This window comes from Tachyglossus aculeatus, chromosome 4 (genome assembly GCF_015852505.1).
Source record: "Tachyglossus aculeatus isolate mTacAcu1 chromosome 4, mTacAcu1.pri, whole genome shotgun sequence".
Taxonomy (NCBI): Eukaryota; Metazoa; Chordata; class Mammalia; order Monotremata; family Tachyglossidae; genus Tachyglossus; species Tachyglossus aculeatus.
This window is the reverse complement of record NC_052069.1, coordinates 103883402-103908165: the sequence shown is the minus strand read 5'-3', so window position 1 is coordinate 103908165 and position 24764 is coordinate 103883402. Positions and strand designations below refer to the sequence as shown.

At 40.2% G+C, this 24764-nt stretch overlaps 1 protein-coding gene across 4 annotated transcripts in view; it reads right to left on the bottom strand.

Moving 5' to 3' along the window:
* Positions 1–2375: 2375 nt before the first annotated feature.
* Positions 2376–24764, bottom strand: part of LOC119926665 (spermatid perinuclear RNA binding protein) — a 119889-nt gene continuing 97500 nt past the window's right edge. For 2 of the 4 annotated variants that reach the window (XM_038744926.1, XM_038744925.1), the window contains exons 8-18: positions 24406–24517; positions 23694–23791; positions 23313–23424; positions 20180–20272; positions 19162–19361; positions 15849–16007; positions 14127–14261; positions 13548–13688; positions 9535–9658; positions 5538–5582; positions 2377–2841 (exon numbers count right to left, since the gene is read on the bottom strand). In XM_038744926.1, coding sequence (XP_038600854.1) covers positions 2765–2841; positions 5538–5582; positions 9535–9658; positions 13548–13688; positions 14127–14261; positions 15849–16007; positions 19162–19361; positions 20180–20272; positions 23313–23424; positions 23694–23791; positions 24406–24517 — 1296 coding nt within the window. In that variant the 3' untranslated portion in view covers positions 2377–2764. Of the gene's footprint in view, positions 2842–5537; positions 5583–9534; positions 9659–13547; positions 13689–14126; positions 14262–15848; positions 16008–19161; positions 19362–20179; positions 20273–23312; positions 23425–23693; positions 23792–24405; positions 24518–24764 lie in introns of all 4 variants that reach the window. The other 2 variants (XM_038744927.1, XM_038744928.1) reach the window with 2 other exon arrangements.

Genomic DNA, 24764 nt, shown 5'->3' with positions numbered 1-24764 from the left:
TCAGTTCCAAGTTCTACATTGGTCTGTACTTCTGAACTCTGGCTTTAGGTAAGAGGAGTATGTACAGATATTGCTCGGTTTTCAAATAGGATTTAAACAGACACCGTGGCTTTGAATAAATATTGCTCTTCAAAATGATTTGAGTTCAGGTCAGTCACTGCTTTCACGTTCTGGGTTTGAAACCTGGGAAGCCTCAATAAGTCATGTTGGCTCTTTCAAGCCGAGACATGTAATAAATAGCCATTTCAAGCCACACAACCTGATGGTTCTAGAAGTCAGAGAAGAAATCTTGAGGGCCCAAGTGAACAATAAAAGGTGCGATGCTCAGTGGCTGGCAATAGGGACTGTCAATGAAAAAACCACCTACAGCGGAGAAAAGAGCAGAGAAGCAAAACTTCGCGTTAATTTCAATTGATTTGGTGAAGCCAAAAGCTCCATTTATATTTCTCTGCTCTTTCGGCTGCAAGTGGAATTTTCATTACAAAATGGGAGGAAGGGGCACTCTAAATTCATTACGGTATCTACACAGCTTAACTGGCATTGTTACCACTTCCAACAAAAGAACTGACAGCTCATTCATTTTCAGGAAAGCAGAGAAATGTAAAGTATGCAGCAACTGGGCAAGTTTACAATGTGGTTAGTAACTCCCAACAAACAACAAAATTAAAATAAAATGACTTGGTAGAAATAATTGGAAATGACTGCCATCATGTTGGAAAAGAGCACAGCTCCCTTCTCTCAGTTACAGAGGGGTCTGATGAACTAGGAACAGTAAAGCTATTTCTTAGAGAGAATTTTCTAAACAGATTTGCTCTGGAGATATTAGAAGTTGCAAATGAATTTGGCTGTTAAATTTCAAACAACTTTTCACTCATGGCCGCCAATCAACAGGACTCCAAAAATGAAAACAAGAAGTGGTCCAATAAACCACCTGATTCCCCAAAATTGGGCTGTATCAGCCATGCTTTTTCTTCTCAGTGATGGCTTTGTTTCATCCATAGGCCAGCAAAACAAGTCAACATTGATCAAAATTCTCAATTTAAATGTAGCCCTTTGTTGATTTCTCATCACCAAAGCCAAGGATGCTAATGCCAAAATCACCGCTCTTTTCAGCAAGTGGCATGTTTTTATTAAAGTTCCACCACCACTCAATGGAGGCAAAGATAAAAAACCCAGAAAGGAAATCATCTAGCGGAGATTAAAACACCTGTTCCCAATAATAATAGACTTTGAGTATTCCCATTCTAGACAAACAGCGGTCCACTCATTTCGTGGCTCCGGGGCATACAGTTCACATTTGAGCCCTCCGCTCTCATCTCATCACTCGTGAAAGTGTTTGAGAATGTCAACAGTGTTTGAGAATGGGAGGTTTCTGACAGGGCAGAATTCCATAAATTCACTTTCAACGCATCAAAAGCATTTCTAGTACCGATACACCTTTAGATACAGGCACAAAGCAGTGCTGTTTGTTTTGTAAGGGTGGATACCTTAATAAAACCATTACCAAGTCACAACCCATTGCCATCAGCTTTCTAATGGAGGTTAAAATGGGAGGTGCCAGAAGTTTATTTCCTTTTTCATATAGCCAAGCCTGAGTTTGGGCACCGGCTATGGAATCCCAACAATGAATGCTGACCTATGGCTGAAACCTGTCACTTTTCACAGCAGCACTCAACAAGAACTGGGACAATTGAATAGCAAGTTTTCATGGGGACCTTGTTGCTGCTTTAGATTCTTGTCATTGAAGCGGAAACAGACCCTTTATTTACAACAAGAAAAATGAGTAATCTGCTCTCGGATGGCAAATCCAGGGACTGAACACAGCATCTTACAGAGGGAAGTAGGCCACAAGAACAGAAGCGATTGATTGGATGATTGAATATGTCTGCCAACTTTGAAACTTGAAAACTTATTTGTCAGATGACCCCAGCCCCATCTCTGGGCAGTGTCATCATTAAAATAAGCTTTGCTCTAATCACAGAAAAATCTTTATTTGGGAATTGCCGTGGGTCAACAGAGGAGTCACAAAATTTAACTAAACACAAAGAGATCATCCACTGTTAATCTCCTTTGTTTGCTTTTAGCATCTACTAAAAATAAAAAAGTTTTCTTAGGTTGAATTACTAATCCTTTGATTATAACTGTTTCCTTGGTTGTCAATTTCTTGAAAGTTTTTGATGCCTAGGTATCAAATCATATCAAAAAGAAGCTAAAACAATATTCAAACCCATGGTATTGTCTGTATTACATACCTTAATATTTACAGAGTTAAAATTTAACTGAAAAGTTTCTGTTGAGTTAAAAAAAAATAACTACAGCCTGAGTTAAATAGCTCTATGACAATTATAGGTCATTAATTAAGAATCTGTGACTGCATCAGGAACCAGGCAGTACTCTGTGTTACAACAAAACAGTTTATTTGTGATCAGTGTTTTATACTCTATACATCCTTCACAAATTTAATTTTACATAATCTGATACTTCATTTAAAACTTAATCTTGAAGCTGCTAGTTCTTCCCTAGAACAAAAGGGCTGGTATAAGTTATTATCTGAAAATGAGGTAACGTTTCACAGAACTTTTTTTTTTCAAGTTTTAGAGAACTAAATTTGCATTTGTTAAAACCAAAGGTAGGAAAAGATGTCCTTTACAAATGATTTTGCTCAAGTATGTGTTCAAAGGAAAACAGGATAAAAAGGCTTTTTCTCTTCTAGTATTCAGTATTGTACTGCTGTTCAATCAGTACGAATTAGCTTCTGCCTTTGCTAAAAGAATGAGTAGTGGGGAACAGGATATGTTGGGAATTTCATAACTGGTAACAGAACCATTCTCTTGGGTAAACCTACAGAGAGAAGAAACGGAGAGGACTCCAAATAAGTTTAATGAGCCAATGGAAAATTCAGGTTAAAAAGATCTTACAGTAATATCATTAACCCTTTCCAGATGAGTCAATCAATGTGCTTGGTGTGGGGAGCAGTCTGTAAATCTCCATCAGAGTTCTCCCGTTATTCTGAAATTGCTCAAAGGAAATAATGTGACCAACAGTGCTCCTTCCCAACTCAAAATCACTTCATTTTTAGGAAGCGATAATAGCTCCATTATGGATGGAGCAACTGTCTGATTTCAAGAGAATGCCAATCTTAAAGGAGCTACCTTTTCCCATCCATTATGTGAATTAGGATTAATTCTGAAGCTATAAATAAAGCTACAGTTTAATGTTCCAAAGTAATTCATAAATCCAAATCAGTTCCCACAAACATTGCACCACTGAATTTGGCAGGGCAGATAGGAAATTCCAACAATCAAAGCCTAACTCGACTTTGATAGTTCTTTGTCCCTTATAGGAGAGCCATTCCAAGACTGAACAAATAAAAGCCATGCTTGTAACGGTCCTCTAAGGAGGAAATGCAGGAATAAACAATATTGAAATGGCAAATCTGGAAAGATTAATTGCTTAATACGTTCTTGTGGCCTCACAAACTTCTGCATACTCAAACATTTTTTAAATCTGCTCCTATTTAGGTTTTCTAATAGATAACCCTATAGAGAAATCACAAAGCAGCAACAGCAGGTATTCAAGAGCACCAGATGATCAAAGTGAAGTTTCCCAACATGCAACAGCTTTACAAAGGCCAAAAGACATGTTTACCTTACAGCCAAAAAAGCAGTATTTTAGTATTTTTTTGCATCACAATAAGAAAATATTAAAAAACACATTCTTTATGTGAAAAATGGGGGCATCAACTTTATACGCTTTTGAAGTCAGTTATATGCTACATGAAGTATCTGAATCTTTACATTCAAGTTCAGATATGGATGTGGTCTAAAAGAAAAACATTACAGTCCAAAAGGGAGCAAGGAGGTAGGCAAAAGGCTAACTGGGGAAGAGGGAATGAAATATACAAGGTGAGTTAAAATACTCTCACCTCGAACCGCCTGTGATTCTCAACTTTGTGTTTTTTGTACGAATAAAATAAACGAAGATTTCCAGCAATTCAATGAAAAAGGCTATGGTCTGGCTTTGGTTTTTGAACAAGATATGAACACTGACGGCACATCTATGTTTAGAAAACCACAGCATAAGATACCTAACTGGAATAGTCCTGATTTCAAGAAGGGGACTGGGGAAAATCCACTGTCACATGGTGTAAAGAAATGGATAAATAACTGACATTAGAATTTCCATTTTCATAACCGAATTTAGATTCTTAGTTTTAAAGGAAATTCTGTGCCTCTCTGTATAGAAATGAGTTCATACTTCACCCTGGATAATTATGTCCCAACTCCTAATCACCACAGCCCAATGTATAGGCTGATTCTGAAATAGAATTCAATGCCATAATGTGTGTGGGAGGTAAAGCAGGAGAAAGGAGCCACTTCACAACAACTTAAAAAAAAAAATCAAAGTCCAAGTTAAGTCAAAAAATAATTCTTCTACCTTCAAGGGAAGAGAGAGATATAATAATCTTCCATACCCTGAAACGCTTTCCTAGCTAAAGCTAGATCCTATGAGGTCTCAATTTTTTTCAATTTTATTAGAAAAGCAAAATTTTGTCTGAGAAATACAATAGAAAAACCCAAGTCAGAAGTCACTGAAAGAGGTAAGACCAAATTTCACTTACCCATTAAGTTGTTACGGAAAACTGGCACATACAAAGTAGAGTGGATGTGCACAAGCATGCATACAACACACTCACACACACACACACCACACAACCCCCCCTCCCTGCAGGTACCCGGTTCTAGGGCACCTTTATTTAATCTGCCCAGAATGCATGTTGTGTAAGGACATATCACTGACTCCAAATGGTTTTGCCTCCATTGCCACATAAAACTCATTCAAAGTTACCAAAGGGGCCAGTCAGAATTAAAAAGTGGCTCACAGTTCAAACTTCTAAAACACAGGTCTCTAACTTGCTTCTACTTTCTCAATTGTACTGCTAAATCAAATCTGCCTAAGCTATTGTACTGCCTCAGTAAAAATGCTCTAATGCTGTTGGTTTTCTAGCATCCTCTCAGTCCTATCACTGAGCTGGGCTCTAACCAAGGGTACTCTGAACTTGGATGCAACAGTTTATTTGTGTAAATATTTAGGGTGAAGCAACAAAATCTGTGGCACCCTAACTCAACCTAATTTAGGTGTGTTTATGGAAATTCTACTAGCATGTAGCCAAAGACTAATGCTAGGCCAAACACTGGTAAGGCCCTTAAGTATCCTTTGAATGGAGCATAAATTGGCTGTAAGGAATACTACTTAAAATTTTTCCCATTCAATGTGGTAAAAAAAAGAAAAACAGGCATTTAGAACGCACAGTCCTTCAACGATCAGGCAAAAGCAAAGGGAAAAGCTACTCCAACCTAACCAAGAACCACAAGGTTTTGGCATTTTCAAAATGAATTAAGGTGCAATCATCATGACCAAGCCTCTTTGGATTTTTCAGATTAATTTGCACAAATCCTAAAAATAAAATCACATTTTACTTTGGACTGCCCTGATAGAGCCGGTAATACAAGAGTTAAGTAATGTGGAGTACATACCATAGGCAGGGGCAGCTGTGCTATATCCATAGGGTGCTCCATAACCTAATACACAAAAACAGAGTGAGGAATCAATTCAATACTGAAAAAAAATAAAATCAGCATTTGTACCAAATACAGATTTCAAAAGCGGGCAAACTTTGGTTTGAGAAAAGAGGCCAGAGCAAGGATGAAAAATACTTTCAGTTTCCATGCTCTTTGGTAATAGATGATAAAACAGAGGAAGACTTCTCTAGGTAAAACATTGCACAGTGTTTTTGTGCAATCCTTCCAAGTGGCAGATTACGTTTGCTTCAATTTGTTCTCGTGATAAAACATAGTTGGGCCTTTCTGTAAATATCCAGATTACCTTGAATTCTCTCTTCCTGGGAATCCTTAGAGAGGCCCTTAACTAACCTATAAAGTGAGAGGTGACAAAACAGTTCCCCAAATCTCCATTCCAAAAAAATATAACAAACCCAGTCCAAATTATAAAGTTATTTTCCCCAATTTCCATTTTAAAAGGAAACAGGATCTCTATAGAAATGTTTCATATTCTTTAGAGCCAACATTAACAAATTTTCTCACCCTTACTCATGTAATTACCCCCACCACAGAATTCTCTCACAACCCCTGATTTTTTAGGAGGAAATAGAAGAGTATTTTTCTAAGCAGTGATAACACCACGTGCCAGGGTAGGGAGAAAGGTAGGGTGCCGTACCGTGAGGTTTTCTTTTCTGAAACATGCCTGAGCCAGGGGAGGAAGAAAGGCAGGTTCAGGATGTCCAAGGGACAGGCTTGAGCGGCAAATCTAAGGGGGATTACGTTCTGAGTGCTATACTTAATTCCCCGTGTAATAGCCTCTCCTCTGTTTAGATGAGCAAAATATGGCATCCTATTTTGAGGATTTTTAAATATCAGTTGTCCTCCTTGCTTGCGGATGATGACACTGACAATGCAGTTTACTGCATCTCTGAGTGTGGCTGAAAAGACTGATGCAGGTCATCAACTCAAAGTATTTCCAGGTACGTGGACGACATTTTTAATGGGACGGTTCGAAAAACACTAGTAAAGGATTAGTATGCTTCTCTGGAGGGGAAAGGGTCCTGGAGAATGTACACACAAAATACTAAAAACAAAACATCCAAATCAACTGGGGATGTGAAATGATATCCAGATTTGTCAAAAGCCAAGTAAGTAGTATTAATCCTAGTTTTCAATGTTTGCTTTTCCATAATTTTTCAAAAGGGATGACTTCTCCACTCCAGCAGAAAGATCAGGAGAAATAGAAAGCAAGAGTCAAAACTTGAGGTCAGAAGAAAAATGTATGTTCAACACATAATATCCCACCAGCATGGTATTTTGCAGAGAAGCAGCGTGGCTCAGTGGAAAGAGCCCGGGCTTTGGAGTCAGAGGTCATGGGTTCAAATCCCAGGCTCCACGACTTGTCACCTGTGTGACTGGGCAAGTCACTTAATTTCTCTGGGCCTCAATTCCCTCATCTGTAAAATGGGGATTAGTGTGAGCCCCACGTGGGACAACCTCATCACCTTGTATCCCCCCCAGGGCTTAGAACAGTACTTTGCACATAGTAAGCACTTAAATACCATTATTATTATTGCCCATTTTAAGTGCTAAGTAAATGTCATTACTACTAATACGGGTTCACTGTGGTATGAGAGGAAATGTGTCCATTTCTTGTGTGCCTACCTAACAGAGAGCCCCTGCGCCATAACCCTGGGGCCCGGAGTCCTCAGAATCCAGCCCCACCTTTGGTGTCCTATGATATCTCATGGAAGTCATTTAATCTATCACTTTACCAACAGACAATGAGCAACTTTACCAACACTCTCAAAGTCTCCACTTGACGATGCTACAGTCTAGCAACTCAAAGGATGGCTGCTACTTTTAAGTTTTCCTTCACTCCATTCATCCTTTCATAACCATCTTCAGCTGCTGCCCAGTTCAATAGGGCTCAGCCTGGCAGCCATTTCACACAAGAGGCCTTCGTCCTGCCTGGCTACCCCAAAGCTCTTAAACCAGATATTGCTCAACCTACACACACAACATAACCGGCTTTTCTGTTTGCTCTGGGCAGTGAAAAATAAACATTTTAAAAGAGAGGCAGCATGGCACAGTGTCACCAGGTAAACCTTCCCCTATATTCAATGTAGTTTTGCTATTTGACTGGAAAACCATTTAAGAACAGGCGCCCTGGCTCAGTTAGCAAATGGAACATGGAATATCTGTTTCACCTCTCAGTTACTTCCAACATATGATAGTTTTTATTAGAAGCTCTAGTCACAGTTCCAACTCTTGAAAGAGCATTCCTACAAACACAATACCACGGGTGGATGCCAGATTAAAAACTCCATCGTTCAACGCTTTGGAACATAGTATATAACACGGGACTGACTGGCTCGTTTCAACAACTTTTCCAAACTGGTTTAATGGAGAACTTTTTACTTTAAATAACATGCTGAACTAAACAAAAACAAAAAAGCAACAGAATTTGCTGGACTATTCAAAGCTCTCCCGAGAAGCAGTAATTTTGGATGTAAAAAATTCACCCTTTAAAAACTCATCTGAATGATGCCTCTGGGAATGACTGCTAGCAAAAGGTGATAATAGCAGAGCCAAAAAAAATTCAACCTTTCTAAGGGAGCAATGATGGTGGTGAACAATAAGGGCAGATATCTAAAGTGACGTTACTATATAAGAGTTGATCTCTTGATGACAATTTATGCAAGAGCCTACGAACAATAAGAAATCTAAGGGTTTCTTTTGGAAGTAGGGAAGCAGCATGGCTCAGTGGAAAGAGCACGGGCTTTGGAGTCAGAGGTCACGGGCTCAAATCCCGGCTCTGCCAGCTGTCAGCTGTGTGACTTTGGGCAAGTTACTTAACTTCTCTGTGCCTCAATTATCTCATCTGTAAAATGGGGATTAAGACTGTAAGCCCCCCGTGGGACAACCTGATCACCTTGTAACCTCCCCAGTGCTTAGAACGGTGCTTTGCACATAGTAAGTGCTTAATAAATGCCACCATTATTAAGTAGGTACACACCTGCCTTTGAATAATAACAATTACGGTGTTTGTTAAGGTACACACCTGCCTTTTAATAATAACAATTACAGTGTTTGTTAAGTGCCTTCTATGTGCCAAGCACCATATTGCAGGCTGGGTTAGATACAAGATAATCAGGTTGGGGAAAATGAAGAACAGGTATTAAATCCTCATTTTACAGATGAGAACACTGGGTCCTGGAGAGGTTAAGTGACCTGCCCGAGTCACACAGCAGGCACGAGGAGCCGGATTTAGAACCCAGGTCCTCTGACTAGGCCACCCTGCCCCCCCATGGGATAACCCCCAGTGGATGAACTACGGGGCTATTTTCGCTCAGTGGGGCCTTGTCAGGAGAAGCCAGCCCAGCTTAGAGACAGATGAATGTGATCCAATGGGAGAGACTCATCAGGTTACCACCCTGACGGCTGGGAGAGGAGCTGACGAGAAAGCAACCCCAGAATGATTAGTAATAATGAATAATTCAACAGATTCATAATCTCTCAGCCAAACGAGTCCACAACTCTCACAGTCCAGTTTTAAATGAATGTATTAATGGCGGGGGGTGGGGGGGGGAGTGGGGGAGATGCACAAAATGGAAAAACAGATATTATAAAATCCAATGATCTGAATCACACCACCTGCCCTTTTCAAAAGTCCACTGATGAGGAACTACATGGACTAACTGAAGTGCACCCCTTCTGCCTCTGTTTGCCCAGATTCTAGGAGTGGTGAGACGGGAGGCGAAGGGAAAATTTGGAGGTGACAATACTAAGTATGAAATAGGTATCCTTGGTCCTTCTGTGACCTATTTGTAAAGAACTGTGAGTTTCCAAATCCTAGCAGAGACAGAAAACAAAATTCTTGGCACATTTACTGTACAATGAGAAAGAATGTGATTGCTTTCCCAAACTTATATGAGTGGGGGGGCCGAGCCCAGTACAATCTATACAATACCTGGGGCTATGTATCCCGGAGCTGCAGCTGCCCCAACAAATGCCCCCCTCGCTATTGTTCCTCTGCCTCTGCCTCGAGCCGCTTGCACTGCTGCAGACACTGCTGAATTCACAACACCTTTGGCCTGTTATGGACAACAAAATTCATCGTTACTGGTAGAAACAATCCATGTCCCTTGAATGCATACTTTACGAGCAAAGTCAGTTAAGACTCTGTATGTTATGATCTGCACACAGTAAGCGCTCAATAAATACGATTGAATGAATGAATGTTATATAAAGGACTTTTATTGGGTATTTAAAGTTATTGTACTCAAATTATATCCAGAGCCTGGGATTTTGGTCTGTCTAAAATAACTATGGCCGGTCTCTAGGCTGAAACTGAAGAGAGCAGATATAAATCCCCAGGAGGCCCTTTCCAGGCAAATGTCAGGGTGCCCGAGGAGCAACTAAAGAGCCCTCACCCTTTCTGCCAAAGGGAAGGACCTGAGAATCCAGGCTTCAGGGGGAAGGCAACTGAAAACAAGGGAATGCTATAGCACAAAATAGCACTGAACTACAAGAAGGCTGGCCTTTATATCCTTCGGCAACCCTGTGAGTACACAAAGCCCCCAACTTACCATGCTTCTGTTTCCGAAGCACAGCACCTACAATCTTTCTCAATTTACCCCTTTTCATCTACACAACACATAGGTTCGGGAGCTTTACAACACTTGGCCAAGGGAGGTGCTTGGGAACACTTGGAGGAGCAGAAATAAGTTTACAGAAGGGGGGCATGGGAGGGTGTGGAGGCTACTTGATTGTTAAGAGTCCCCAGAAAGAGGTGACGTCCATTTTACCTCTAAGGAAGTAAAAATAAGCCACAGACTATTAAGGAATTCCTCTGACTCAATTATGTGCTATATTACTCATCTGTAACTAATAAGAGTACCCACTTCTCAGAGATTTAGGTAAAAATAGGGCATACTGACTTTGTTCTGAAACCAATCACCCATTTATAACATTGTTCCTATGAGAAAATTAGCTCCAACTTCAAAATCCAACTTGTACTTCCCAAGCGCTTAGTACAGTGCTCTGCACACAGTAAGCGCTCAATAAATAAGATTGATGATGATGATGAAATGCCAACTTCAGACACCTTTTCAGGAACCAATTTTGTTGTAAGTCTGACGACTGCCTGAATAAAGCACGCTAACAATTTTTTTTTAAAAGGTACTTGTTAAGAGAAGCAGCGTGGCTCAGTGGAAAGAGCCCGGGCTTTGGAGTCAGAGGTCATGGGTTCAAATCCCGGCTCCACCACTTGTCAGCTGTGTGACTTCGGGCAAGTCACTTAACTTCTCTGGGCCTCAGTTCCCTCATCTGTAAAATGGGGATAAAAACTGTGAGCCCCACGTGGGACAATCTGATCACCTTGTAACCTCCCCAGCGCTTAGAACAGTGGAGTTCATGGGTTCAAATCCCGGCTCCACCACTCATCAGCTGTGTGACTTTGGGCAAGTTACTTAACTTCTCTGGGCCTCAGTTACCTCATCTGTAAAATGGGGATTAACACTGTGAGCCCCATGGGGGACAACCTGATCACCTTGTAAATTCCCCAGCGCTTAGAACAGTGCTCTGCACATAGTAAGTGCTTAATAAATGCCATGAAAACAAAAACAGTGCTTTGCACATAGAAGGGCTTAATAAATGCCATTATTATTAAGTGCTTACTATGTACCAAGTGCAGTAATAATAATAATAATGATGGCATTTATTAAGCGCTTACTATGTGCAAAACACTGTTCTAAGCACTGGGGAGGCTACAAGGTGATCAGGTTGTCCCACAGGGGGCTCACAGTCTTAATCCCCATTTTACAGATGAAGTAACAGGCACAGAGAAGTGAAGTGACTTGCCCAAAGTCACACAGCTGACAATTGGCAGAGCCAGGATTTGAACCCATGACCACTGACTCCAAGCCCGGACTGAACTAAGTTCTAGGGTAGGTATATGATAGTCAGGTTGGACACAGTCCCTGTTCCATACAGGGCTCAAGCAGGAAGGAGGAGGATTGTATCCCCCTTATTGATGAGGTAACTGAGGCATGGGGAAAGTAACTGACTTGCCCAAGTTCACACAGCAGGCAAGTGGCAGGGCCTAGCTTAGAACCCAGGTCCTCTGACTCCACACTGTTTTCCAAGGATATAAGAAAGTGATCATGACCTCAAATACTGATAGTTTGTTAATGACTAGGATACAGGCTCCTCCTTCGCCTTGCCAGCAATACTGCTAGAAACAATAGCCCCTATTGGAAAGAAGAGTTTCAAGGCACCCAGTGTCCCCAATAGATTGACTTAGCAGATGTTTCTTCTATTTTGTTGAAAAAGGTGAACTATCTTCCTTTGCTGAGATACAAGGTTTTTTGAGTAGAAAATTGCTGCATATGAGTTCCCTATTCCCCCCAGACTCTTGCTTCTTTTATGGCTTAAAGAAAAGTCCTGTGATTCCAGCATATGATGTTGGTAGGAGTCAATCCATTAATTAATGGTATTTATTGATATTTACTATGTGCAGAGCACTGTATTAAGCACTTGGGAGAATATCGTCATTATCAACGGTACTTACTGAGCACTTACTGTGGACAGAGCCCAGTAATCCTTCTCCTACTGTAAGCTCATTGTGGGCAGGGAATGTGTGTTTATTGTTGTATTGTACTCTCCCAAGTGCTTAGAGCAATGCTCTGCACACAGTAAGTGCTCAATAAATACAACTCAATGAATGAATTGACTGAATGTACTAAGAGCTTGGGAGAGTACAATAGAAAAGCATTGGTAGACATGTTCCCTGCCCCCTGCGAGTTTACAATCTAGATGGGGAGATGGACATTAAAATAAATTACAGACAAATATGTAAGTGCCGTGGGTGGGGTGAATTTCAAAGCGAAGCAATCTGGCAGTAATTACATTGCTTTAAATTAATCTCAGAGTTGTCAAGAAGAAATGTAACTACAGATATATAAAAACACCCGAAAGATGGTTTTAAAAATTGGAAATAACTGGGAAAAAAGCTTAATGTAGGACTTATGGATAAGTTGGTTTGATGGACTCAGAGATCTTTGAAAAAATGCACTCTATAACCCTGATATACATGAAAAGGCAAGAAGACTTACCTAACTGAAAAAAAAAAGACATACAACTATTCACTGGATGTTTTCAGATAGAGAAAAATCCCAACTATTCTACATATAACCAATTGACGTGTTACATGTAGTTCAAGGAGATCAGTTTGCTCACTGAGACCTACGGTAAACAAACTTATAGTTTTTAATTCTAAATAACTATAGTTTTGTTGTTTCAATCCTTTATCTTTAATGAGGTGTACCTAACTTACAAAAATATTTTTTTTAGCTTCTACTGCAATATGCCCCATCAACAAGTGAAGTGGCCAGAACATTTTTAGACCCATCAAAGCTACAGCTTGAAGCTGAGGTCTTTACTGACTCATCACATATTCTAACATTTTTTATAAACTTCTCCCTTCTGTACGACTGTACCCTTAGAGCTCCTTTAGGCTCTGGGACTGTTCACTGTGCCAACAAGCAAACAAAAGCAGCAGAGTATCAAATGCCATTACATCACCCCAAAGCCGAATCCAACCTTCGCAACAGAAAAGGGCAAAACCAGTAGGTAGTTCGAGAAAGTTCAGCTTGCTTCTAGTGAGTTAAAAGCAACATTAGCAATTCCTGCCAGTGTTTCACTAAAATTCATAAAAATTCAAGCCTCAACATTTAGTTAAGGTAGCACCCATGACGAAAATATGAAGCTGACAGTCTCAAGAAAAAGTCTTTGTGGACAAACACTGCAGCATTAGGTTGTAGTACTTCCTTTCAGTTTATTTATCCTACTACTCAGGGTAGAGAAGCTGAATCAGCCAAGAGAACAAAACTGTTGTACAAACAAGTAGATATAAGATAGGAAATTTACATCACTGGAACATCTCCAGAAGCCACTTTCAGAGTTCGATGCTGGAAATCATACCTGAGGAATAATCTTCTTTTTCTTGTTATTTGCTGCGTTGGGTCCAGAAAACAATTTCTCCAGAGCCGCTAAAGCCGCACTTGCTTTGGCCACCTTCTTATTTGGGCCTGCGCCTCTGAATTTCTGCCCATCTACTTCTACCTATAATCAATAACAGAATATCCACTGCATTGTTCACTTTCTGAAATAAAATTTATTACAACTGAATCCCAGCCAATTTGACAAGAAACTAAAAGTCAGCAAATGGAAATTGAGTGAGCATAAACCAAGTTGTACTTCATGGAAAAAAGTTTTTTCAGCAATCCCTCTTTTTACTTGAGCCTGATGAATGATTATCAGAGTCCCAGGACTGTTGTCTACAGCATCTTCCTTGCACCTTTATCCCTTCGATTAACAGGCAGGGAAAAATAATTCAAACAGTTCCCTGCTTTCAAAATCTAATTTCTTTGTCATTTTGATGCATAAATTATAAGAACTGAAAAAGGAATAAAAAGTACAAGAGAACAGAAATTTCTTGAAAAAATGAATTACACACAAAAAATAATAATTAAAAACATCGACCTGGCTCAGTTCACTCACCTCCATTACAAAGCGTTTATCATGGCTTCCACCAGTCTCTGAGATGAGTTCATATTTAAGACCTCTTCTTTTTTCATTGAGCTCCATAACTGGGTTTTTGCCACTTGCTGTGAGAATAGGGCCCTGAGTTCTTACCTAACAAAGGAAAAACTTTGAAATAAGGTCTCTGAATCTTCAACTACATACTCCAGTAAGTCACATAACAACTTCTAGACTGTGAGCCCCCTTTTGGGTAGGGACCATCTCTATATGTTGCCAACTTGCACTTCCCAAGCGCTTAGTTCAGTGCTCTGCACACAGTAAGTGCTCAATAAATACAATGAATGAATGAATGAACTGCAAATTCTCCTGCACCATGCATCTGGTAGGCCTGGGGCAAAATGCCAGGCTGAAAGCTTATATGAAAATTAGCTCATGTTTCACCACAAAGTGCCAATGCACATGACAGAGGGATGATCTAAATCAGATATGCTTGATTCTTAGAGGCATTCCAAGCTAAAATGAGAACAGCTTTCAAATGTCTAGAAGCCAACAACTACGCTATCAAGGAAAGACAGGGTATTCACTTCTAACTCAGAAAGGTGTATGTAAAAGCATTTAGCCATCCTTCCTATCCACCATATGGACTGAAAAACATTTCTGACTTTTCAAATCAAGGCTTTAGGTGTAATATAACTGCAGCTCTACTTTGGGAGAGGATTGTTAGAAGAGCCAGTGCTCAGCACTTTACAAGACGGCAATAGTTATGTAATTGGCTCAACTATGATTACTTGTCAAAAGGCTTGAGCAAAAAAATTGTCTGAGACCAGGCCAAGAAAAAAAAATAATCCCATTTTTGAAAATAAACTTCCCTACTTCTTTCATAGTAACTGAATACAGTTTTAGGGCTTTACAGTCTGTAAACACTTCTAAAACACGTTCTTTAAAGGGAGTTAATCAAGAATAATTTGGAAAACTAGCTTTTCAGTGATTACAGTCCATTGCCTAGCTACCACTAAACTGTAAGCTCCTCCACCAGACTGTAAACTCGTTGAGGACAGGGATCATGTCTACCAACTCTACTGCATTAAACTCCTCAAAGCGCCTAGTACAGTGCTCTGCACACAGTAAGCGCTAAATACCATTGATTTGATTACCAAGTTACAGCCTGTGCTATCTGAAGATGCTAAAGTATAAAAAAGATGTGCATTCCAATCATCCTAATCAGACTTCTGAGGAAAAGCAAAGGTAGGCAGAGGCACTGCCATTTTTAATGTGCTACATATAGCGGAATCAACTATGTAAATTCCCTATTTGTGAATGGTTGATTCCACAAACAAAAATTAAACTACAATAAAGAGAGCCCAATCCAATCTGAATATCGGATAATCTAAATATCCAGTTTAGTTTCACAATTCATTCTGCCCATAAAGGCCCCACTACATATGGCATTATTTTTTTGGCTGGGACTACAAACTGTATCTCTCAAAAGCTAGGATCTGCTTAAAGCTGTACAGTAGGGAGGACTAAGCATGCATACTGCTTTCATTATTAAGCTTCATCATCAGCATGTAATTTCCTTTGTCCCAAATTTAAGTGCTTAGTATAGTGCTTTGCACACAGCAAGCGCTCAATAAATATGATTGAATGAAATTTCCCAGTTCATTTTGAGGGCTCCCTTGTCCAGCTGGCCTCATTAATTCCAGACAAGCATTACTCAGTAATTTTAAAAAGTAAAAATACCTCTAAGGTACTGGAGGTTTCAGTTGTAGAATTTCCAGTATTATTGCTTGAATTTGAAGAGACAGTCTCATTCTTGCCTTCACTGTCTGATTTTTCATCAGAGCTCATACATTCTATATCCGCATCAAAGCCAGTTGGGTAACCCATTGCCTGCAAAACCTTCACAAATTAGAGAGAATAAGTTTGTTTTCTGGAAATAAAAATAATGTAGAGGACAAGTACACAGAAAAAATGTTACATACCAATATGCATGATTTACTCTAGCACTTAGAAAACTGCTTGACACACAGTAAGCACTTAAATATAATAATAATAATAATGTTCAATGGTGTAGTTAACTTGCTACTCATGTATAGGTACGGTAGTTCTTTGGAAAGCTCCGAACAGAAATGTATACAGGGCTGGATGGCATCTGAAACTAATTTAGCCCATTACACACTATGTATCAGACCATTCCTTCCATATCATATCTATGGAGAGATTGTCTCTAGCTCTAATGTTACCTCTAGTGCCTGATGTTTTAGTTTCACCCTTTTGGGGTGGCAAGTACTTTGAAATCTCTACTCCAAAACAATAAGACTCAATCAATCTACTGTATTTACTCAATGCTTATTATATACACCTATCCCGCCGTCGACCCCCGACCTTCCCCGGCCTGCCCTCCCTCCACACATCCACCAAGCTAGCTCTCTTCCTCCCTTCAAAGCCCTCCAGGAGGCCTTCCCAGACTGGGCCCCCTTTTTTCCTCTCCTCCCCATTCCCTCTGCCCTACCTCCTTCCCCTCCCCACAGCACTTATATATATTTGTACAGATCTATTATTCTATTTATTTTACTTGTACATATTTACTATTCTATTTATTTTGTTAATGATGTGCATATAGCTTTAATTCTATTTGTTCTGACAATTTTGACACCTGTCTACATGTTTTGTTTTGTTGTCTGTCTCCCCCTTCTAGACTGTGAGCCCGTTGTTGGGTAGGGGCTGTCTCCATCTCTTGCCGAATTGTACTTCCCAAGGGCTCAGTACAGTGCTCTGCACACAGTAAGCGCTCAATAAATACGACTGACTGAATGAATGAATGTACCAAGCACTGTACTGAGTGCTTGGGAGAGTACACTATAGCCAAATTGGTAGACATGTTCCCTGTCCACAACGAGCTAATAGTCTAGAGGATGGGCTTACAATCTAGAGGCTCCATACCAGAGTGACCTGTTGTTTTTTTAGGGTTTGTTTAATTGTCTCCCTATCATCCACTGCTAGACCACATTATTTGAGGTTTTATGTCAGGATATCTTTAAAGCATTTCTTCTGATTACTCCAGCTTCTGTCCATCCCCGTCTCAGCTCAACATCAAGGAATTTATGGGTATTCTCCTGCTCTTGATTCGCATGGCATAGTTCATCCAGTAAAGGTATGATGGGAGGGGCATTTCCTCACTGCTCTCTAGACTGTACACTTGTTATGGACAGGGAAAGTGTCTGCTAATTCTATTGCACTGTACTCTCCCAAGCACTTAGTACAGTGATCTGCACATAGTAAGCGCTCAATAAATACCACTGATTGATTCAATGCTGGGGGTGAGGTTCCAGGATCTCCTTGTTTGTGATCCTATCTTGCCATGATGTTAAGTCCTGTCCGAAGGTGGCAATGGTGGAATTGTTCTAGAATGTGGCTGGGTTTCACTTATACAAAATAACTATTTTACAGAAGCTAGATTTATATTTTACCCATCACTTGGGCTGCAAAACATACCTGAGCATTAGGTTCATATAATGTTTTTTTCATAGCTCAAGAAACCAAGTATAGCCAGCAATATTAAAAGGAACAATTATGAGAAAACATTTGGTACACTTGTTTAGGCCACGGAAAAAAATAGCCTAGATGAATACCACAATCTTTTTCGGCACTTTCCACTTCTAGATGTTACAAATGTGAGGTCATACGGCAAAAAAGATTGTTCTCCTGTCATTTGTGGTCCAACTGCAGATAAGTCTAATTAGAAATCTGTACAAAGCTGGGAATCTGGCTTTTTAAAAAATCCTGTTTATTTGCCAAAAATGCTCACCAGCCCCTGAATATTAATTAATTTACGCAGTGTTTTCCAGCAAAACACATCTAATAAACTCAAATGGCTACCAATTTGTCTATGCATAAAACAGAAGTTACTCACCATTGGGTTTAAGGCACTCCACCTGCTCTCTCCCTCTTACCTGTCCATTCTTCTCCGACTATCTCACCTCACATTCTCCATCCACCCTCCAAGTTCACCTTCTCACTGAGCCCGAGGCAATAGCAGGTGAAAAGGGCAGCTAAGCACGGTGGGGCCAGGTGGCGGAGATCCTTGAGGCTGATTGTGAAAAGTATTTCTTCCTATTTTCACATTATTTCATGTCTATCTCCCCCATTAGATTAAGTTTCTTGTGGGTAGGGATTGTAATTCCTAACTGTGTGTGCAGCACACATAGGTGCTAACTAAACACGATTGATTAGGATCAATGAATATATATTTAGTCAGAGAATTACTGATATATACCAATTTTGGCTGTAATGTGGAGGTTCTTTACATAATTTGGACAGAAAAAGTGAGATTCTTTCTTCCTAAACCTTGAGTCTGTCCTAACATGATCCACAAGTTGGCACAAGTACAGTCATTACAGGAAGAAATAGTCGTGCGCATGCATATGCCAGGAGTCAACATGTGATGCTGCGATTCTTCCCAGCTTGACTACACTGAGCAGAACTTGGAGTTTTTTTGTGTTTTTTTGAAGCAGAATTCCATAAAGTAGAAAGGACAATGAATGGCAAGGCTGAAAGGAATTCTGCTGTAGGTGGACAGGTGGAATTTGCATGGGAAAATATACACATGATGGTATCTTCAAGCCATCTACCATTTCCCACTGAAACAATGGTTTCCACAACCTGAGTCTCTTGTAACACAAAATTAGTAATAATAATAATAATAATTATGGTATTTGTTAAGCGCTTACTTTGTGCCAAGCAGTGTTCTAAGCGCTGGGGTAGATACAAGCTAATCAGGTTGTCCCACATGGGGCTCACACTCTTAATCCCCATTTTACAGATGAGGTAACAGGCACAGAGAAGTTAAGTGGCTTGCCCAAGGTCACCCAGTAGACAAGTGGCCAGGCCGAGATTAGAACCACATCCTCTGACTCTCAAGACCGGGTTACTGAGTTATCCCATTGAGCCACGCTGCACAAAATTCACCATACACACACCCATTTTGTAGGAGAACTGTTTGGGGGTATACATATATATATATATATATACTCATATATTTAATTAAACTTACCTTGACTGCTACATGAAGTTTGGCAGTTTTCTTGGATGGTCCTGAAGCTTCGTAGGTTGTGCCATCTACATCTACAGACATTGTGAAGACTGGAGCATGAACGGGACCAGACTGGGACAAAAGTTTGTATTGAAGCCCAGGCCTGATCTGGTTTAACCTCATAAGAGCATTCATTAGATCTATTGCTTTACTGTCCAGAACTGTTAAAGAACAAGAAAAAAAAAAGAAAAGTGAAAGGGCAATCATTTCCTACCAATACAGGTACAGCTATTTCTATCCACTTGAAATAATTATTGTTATTTTTCTTTGGACAACCAAAATGGGTTTTATTCGACAAATTGCCTGGGCACAAGGATTAACTTAGCTGCCACTTGTCTGCTGTGTGATTTTGGGCAAGTCAACTAATTTCTCTGGGCAAGCTAATTAAATTGTATTTACCCCAGCACTCAGTACAGCGTCTGGCACATAATAAGTGTTTAACAAATACTCACTACAAAAAGAGAGAAATTCCAATTTTTAAACCTGTCACTCTAAACATGCAGATGCTTCCCAACTAAAAATATGAGGCCCAAACAATAAAGAGGGAGCACTGCATGAGATTTAGAAAACTATCCAGAGAATCAGAATGGCCTAGTGAATATAGCACAGGTCTGGGAGTCTGAAAGCCCTGAGTTCTTAACCCAGCCCCACCACTTGTCTGCTTTGTGACCTTGGGAACGTCACTAAACTTCTCTGTGCCTCAATTCCCTCATCTGCAAAATCAGGATTGAGACTGTGACTTCATGTAGGACATGGACTGTGTCCACCCTGACTTATTTTTATCTACCTCAGCACTTCGTATAGCACACGGTAAGCATTTATCAAATACCATTAAAAACCCACAAAAACAAAAACACAACAAAATCAAAAAGACTTTAATACCCCATTTGATACGTATTTTCCTCTCTGATATTACTCATCTTTTTCATTCGTTTGTATTCCAGACAGCAGTAGTTTAGGAAAGAAATGCTGTACGTACTTTTTCTTAAGTTTCGCTTCATCTTTTTGTTGGGATCTTTATCATCCCCTAATCCATCTTCAAATGGCCTTTTCAGAGCAGAGGACCCAACACCTACAAGAGAAGTGATTACCCTGGGTTTGTTAATCAGAACCCATTTTAGAAGGAAAAACATCTTTAACCCAGATTTCAGATATTAGCAGCTTCTGGGTTAACAGGTGCTTACTGCATTTATTGGCTATAGCCATTATATGGAAAAAAGCAACTAAGTAGTAAACATGCATTTTTTCCTTAGGTTATTTTTATGCAGAAGTTTGGTGAACAGTTTTGTCAGTAGATCAGTCACAGTACCTTTCCTATTATAGAAGTGGACTGTTCAGTTTTAAATATTCCATTACAAAAATTCTAATTTATCAGAGTGACTTGTGCAGAGGTGAAGCGCTTCTCAGCTTCTTTGAAAAAGTTGGCATTTTTTGTTTGAAGCCTGTTACGCTCAAGAGATTCACACCACAATAAAAAGATTTCCAGATATTTCTGATAAAAGCTTGTAACAAAACAGAGATTAACTTCGTATTCTTTGATCATCAAGATTTATTGTCCCCTGGGGGAAATATCGACCTCAGTTTTTCTTTCCATCAATACTTACCACTCAGGTCAATCAATCCTGATGCTCACTTCAACAGAAGGCAATATCTGCTTAGTGTTGTATTTCATTTGCATTATACAAAATTGAGGCTGTGCCAAGGCTCCATGCAAACTCTACCTCAGAGTTGAAAGGAAAACTACTCTCTCACTAAATTACATTAAGGGACCCCTGATTGTCTGAAACTGACAAGAAGGCTTTTCCTACAACTTGCTCAAACTGTCAAGTCTGCTCTCTAACCTCCTGCAAAAAGGTATAATCAAGAGTCATCATGTGGATGGGTGACTTAGTACTGTCCTAATAATTCATCATAAAAAGTCAGTAGATCAACAACTGAGGCCTGATAATAGAAACATAAAATAATATCTTCAGATCAATGTTCTTGCTTTAAAAATGAAGGCCTGGATTTTCCCTCTGTAATACCACATGGCAGAAAAGCCTTAGCCCTGAGATTCTATCCTACTGGAATGAGACGATCTTCATTAAACAGCAGCTTTGACTGCATTTGGAAGGAGAACAAGGAAATGACGGGACCATTGATCAATATGTCTAAGTTTCCTCCTGAAAGGAAAACCTTCAAATCCACTATATCAATGGATGGTAATTGCTGAGCCCTCAAAGTTTACAGAGCCCCATACATACCAGGCACTTGAGAGGAGCACAGCAAAGTAGGTAGACACGATCCCTGTCTGCATGGAGCTTACAATCTATGTTCTGACCTCATGGGAGTTCACATCCACTTGGTCCATGGCCTTGGCCCTGGAGTGCTCCACACTAACTGAGGCATAATTATTAAGACATTAAATATTTTGGTTAGGTTGAGATTACTGTGCCACCATTAGATGACGCAGTGGCCATGCTCATGTTTTTGAGAAAGACGACCAAATTCCTCTACTACTTTTCTAAACAATACTGTTCAGTCCTCACCTCCCCATCTTGAAGACTTCCAATGGTTGCCCCTCCATCGCTGCATCCAATGAAAACTCCTTGCCACAGCACTGTGGCACTTAATTAGCTGATCCCCTCCTACCTAATCTCGCTGATTTCCTACTAAAGCCCAGCCTGCACACTTCGCTCCCCTAACGCCAACCTACTCACTGCACCTCCATCTCATCTGCCTCGCTGCTGAACCCATGCCCACATCCTCCCTCTGGCCTGGAACTCCCCCATCTCACCCCGGCTTAGGTATCTGATAGACGGCCACTCTCCCTACCTTCAGAAATCACATCTACTCCAAGAGGCCTTCTATGACTAAGCCTTCATGTCCCCTAGTTTCCCTACCTTCTGCATCACCTACGCACGTGAATATTGACCCCTCGGGCCCCACAGCACTTATGCACATATCATACTTTAACATCTCTCCCACCTGTAGTTGATTTTAATGTCTGTCTTCCCCTCTCGACTGTAAGCTTCTTGTGGGCAGGGAACATGTCTACCAACTCTATTGTATAGTACTCTCCCAAACGCTTATTACAGTGCTCTGCCCATAGTGAGCACTCAAAAACCACTGACGGATTGATACTTATTTTATCCTTGTTCTTCCTCTTCCTTTCACGGCCTTGTAAATAATTTTGTAAGTAAGCCTACCTCCCCCACTAGACTAGATCATGGAGGGCAGGGAATGTGTGTATTTTCCCTGGTGCTAAGTGCAGTGCTTTGCCCTCAGGAGGCACTCAAATACCACTGATTGATTGGATAGTTCAAAATACCAGCATTTATCAAGCTGACAAACCAGCTTAGCTGTTAAGATTCCAGGAAAGGAAGAGTCACTACTTTCCAGTTCCTCCTATCCCTAGGTGCCAATAATAGCGCAGCCTAGGGGATGCTGGCTCCAAAGGAGTCAACATTTAATTCATTCATTCAATCATATTTATTGAGCGCTTACTGTGTGCAGAGCACTGTACTAAGCGCTTGGCAAGTACAAATTGGCAACCTATAGAGACGGTCCCTACCCATCAATGGGCTCACAGTCTAGATGGAACAGTCCACCACACACAATCATGAAGTTTTAGCTTCAACTTCTCTATAAAGCACCCAACTGATCATCTATTTATGAGATAATCTTTGATGGAGAAATATTCATTCCTTCAATCGTATTTATTGAGCACAGTGTGCAGAGCACTGTACTTGGTGATTGGAAAGTACAATTCAGCAATAAAGAGAGACAATTCCTGTCCACACTGAGTTTACAGTCTAGAAACAGTTTCTAAGTTCAAATGTCCAAAGCTTCTGCAGAAGACGTCTGCTAAAAGCAATCTGATACGCTTGGTGGGGCCTGGGTCAGATTTTGAAGCTTGTGACTGATTCACTTCTGGGTCCCGTACTGACTTGTTTCACCCACTTATCAACAGAATGAAACTAAGTTCTTCATTGGCAAATGTCAAATGATCCCCAAACTGAGTCTCTCTTTCAAGGGGCTATGATTGACACTGGTGCTCTACCTCAGGCCAAACACAGCCCTAAATGCAAATGTAGTCAAACGGCACTTCCAAGGAAAGAATTAGCTCTCACCTTCTTTGTCAGTAACTGACCAGGAATATTTCTGAAAAGGTTTGTTTGATGGGAGTGGGTCCATCTCCAGCACTTTATATATCTGACCAAAGGCTGACAGTCTCAGCGCATGCTAAACAACAAGACATTTTAAGTTTAATTGAAATTTTAACCATTTGTACACAGAATTGTGAGAGTACACAGAAAAAACAAACTTCAATTAATAGTAACAATCTTGTAATAAGCCCAATTTCTAACACTAACATTACAAGAAGAATATTTAAGTTAATTTGCTATTTCTAAAAGCTATGAAAAGAAGCCATTCTGAACCACGGTTTAATTTTTCGTGTAAGTTACTTAACGTCAGACACACCTTCAGTCCTAAAAGTAAATGCATTCTACCTGAGCACTGTGTGTAATATCTTCTTTTTGCTGAACTGTCATATAGCTCAAAGCGTCCGTAGGTTCCCGCTCACAAGGATCATGGAGTCCAGGGCCCCCTGTGAAGAAAAGCCAAACAAAAACATAAGCCCTCCTTTTGAACCATGGCCCAAGTCATAAGCCAACAACTATCTGCTGAAATGAAATGGAACCAAAGGGACAGGCTCTATTTTCTAAGATATGGGTGGAAATTTCTGTAAATGTTAGGAAAGTCATTGGATACTCAAGGACAGAATGGGGGCATGACCGGAAATTTGGAAAGTCTAATATGAGCCATCTCAAACCTTGAAAGAAGTTGCATGCAAAGCCACACTGTTCTTTTTCAAGACCAAGGCTAGGTTTCCAAAAACATGAGACTCTCACAATTTTACAAAACATTTATAGGTCACCGTCCTCACAGGCCCTCTGATTTATTAGTACACTTTACGTTAGTATACGTAAAACACAAATCAGAACTACTGAAAGATTGAGCTTTAAGGAAATATTTTTTTTTTCAAATTCTTTCAAGTAGTCCAAGTGCTTGGAATTTCCGATGGAACACAACCCATGCATCATTTTCATGCACAGAACTCAAACAGTGTACATAGGAAAACAAACAGAAAAACAAACAAAAAACCAGAAATGAGATTTTTGCTGTTTTCTTTTTTTTTCTTCCAGAGTTTCAAAACCTTACCCGGAAGTAGTATTCCAGATGCCAAACACTCCATTACTCGTCTCAAGGCCTCCCCAGCGCCCAAAGGTCTATTACAAGTACCTATAGACTTTTCACATATAAGCTCTAGTGGCTAGAAGATATTAAATTACAAATTAGTACATGCGCCAAGGGGTTAACAGAAGTACAGTTAAACGTGAGATGACATTTCTTCTACTACGAAGGTCAAGAGGTGGAAGACCACAATTATTTTAGTTGCTTAAACCTGGCTTTTCAAGATAAGTGGGCAGGGAATGTGTCTACCAACTCAGTTATATCATCCTCTCCCAAGTGGTTAGTTCAGTGCTCTGCACACAGTTAGCACTCAATAAATATGATTG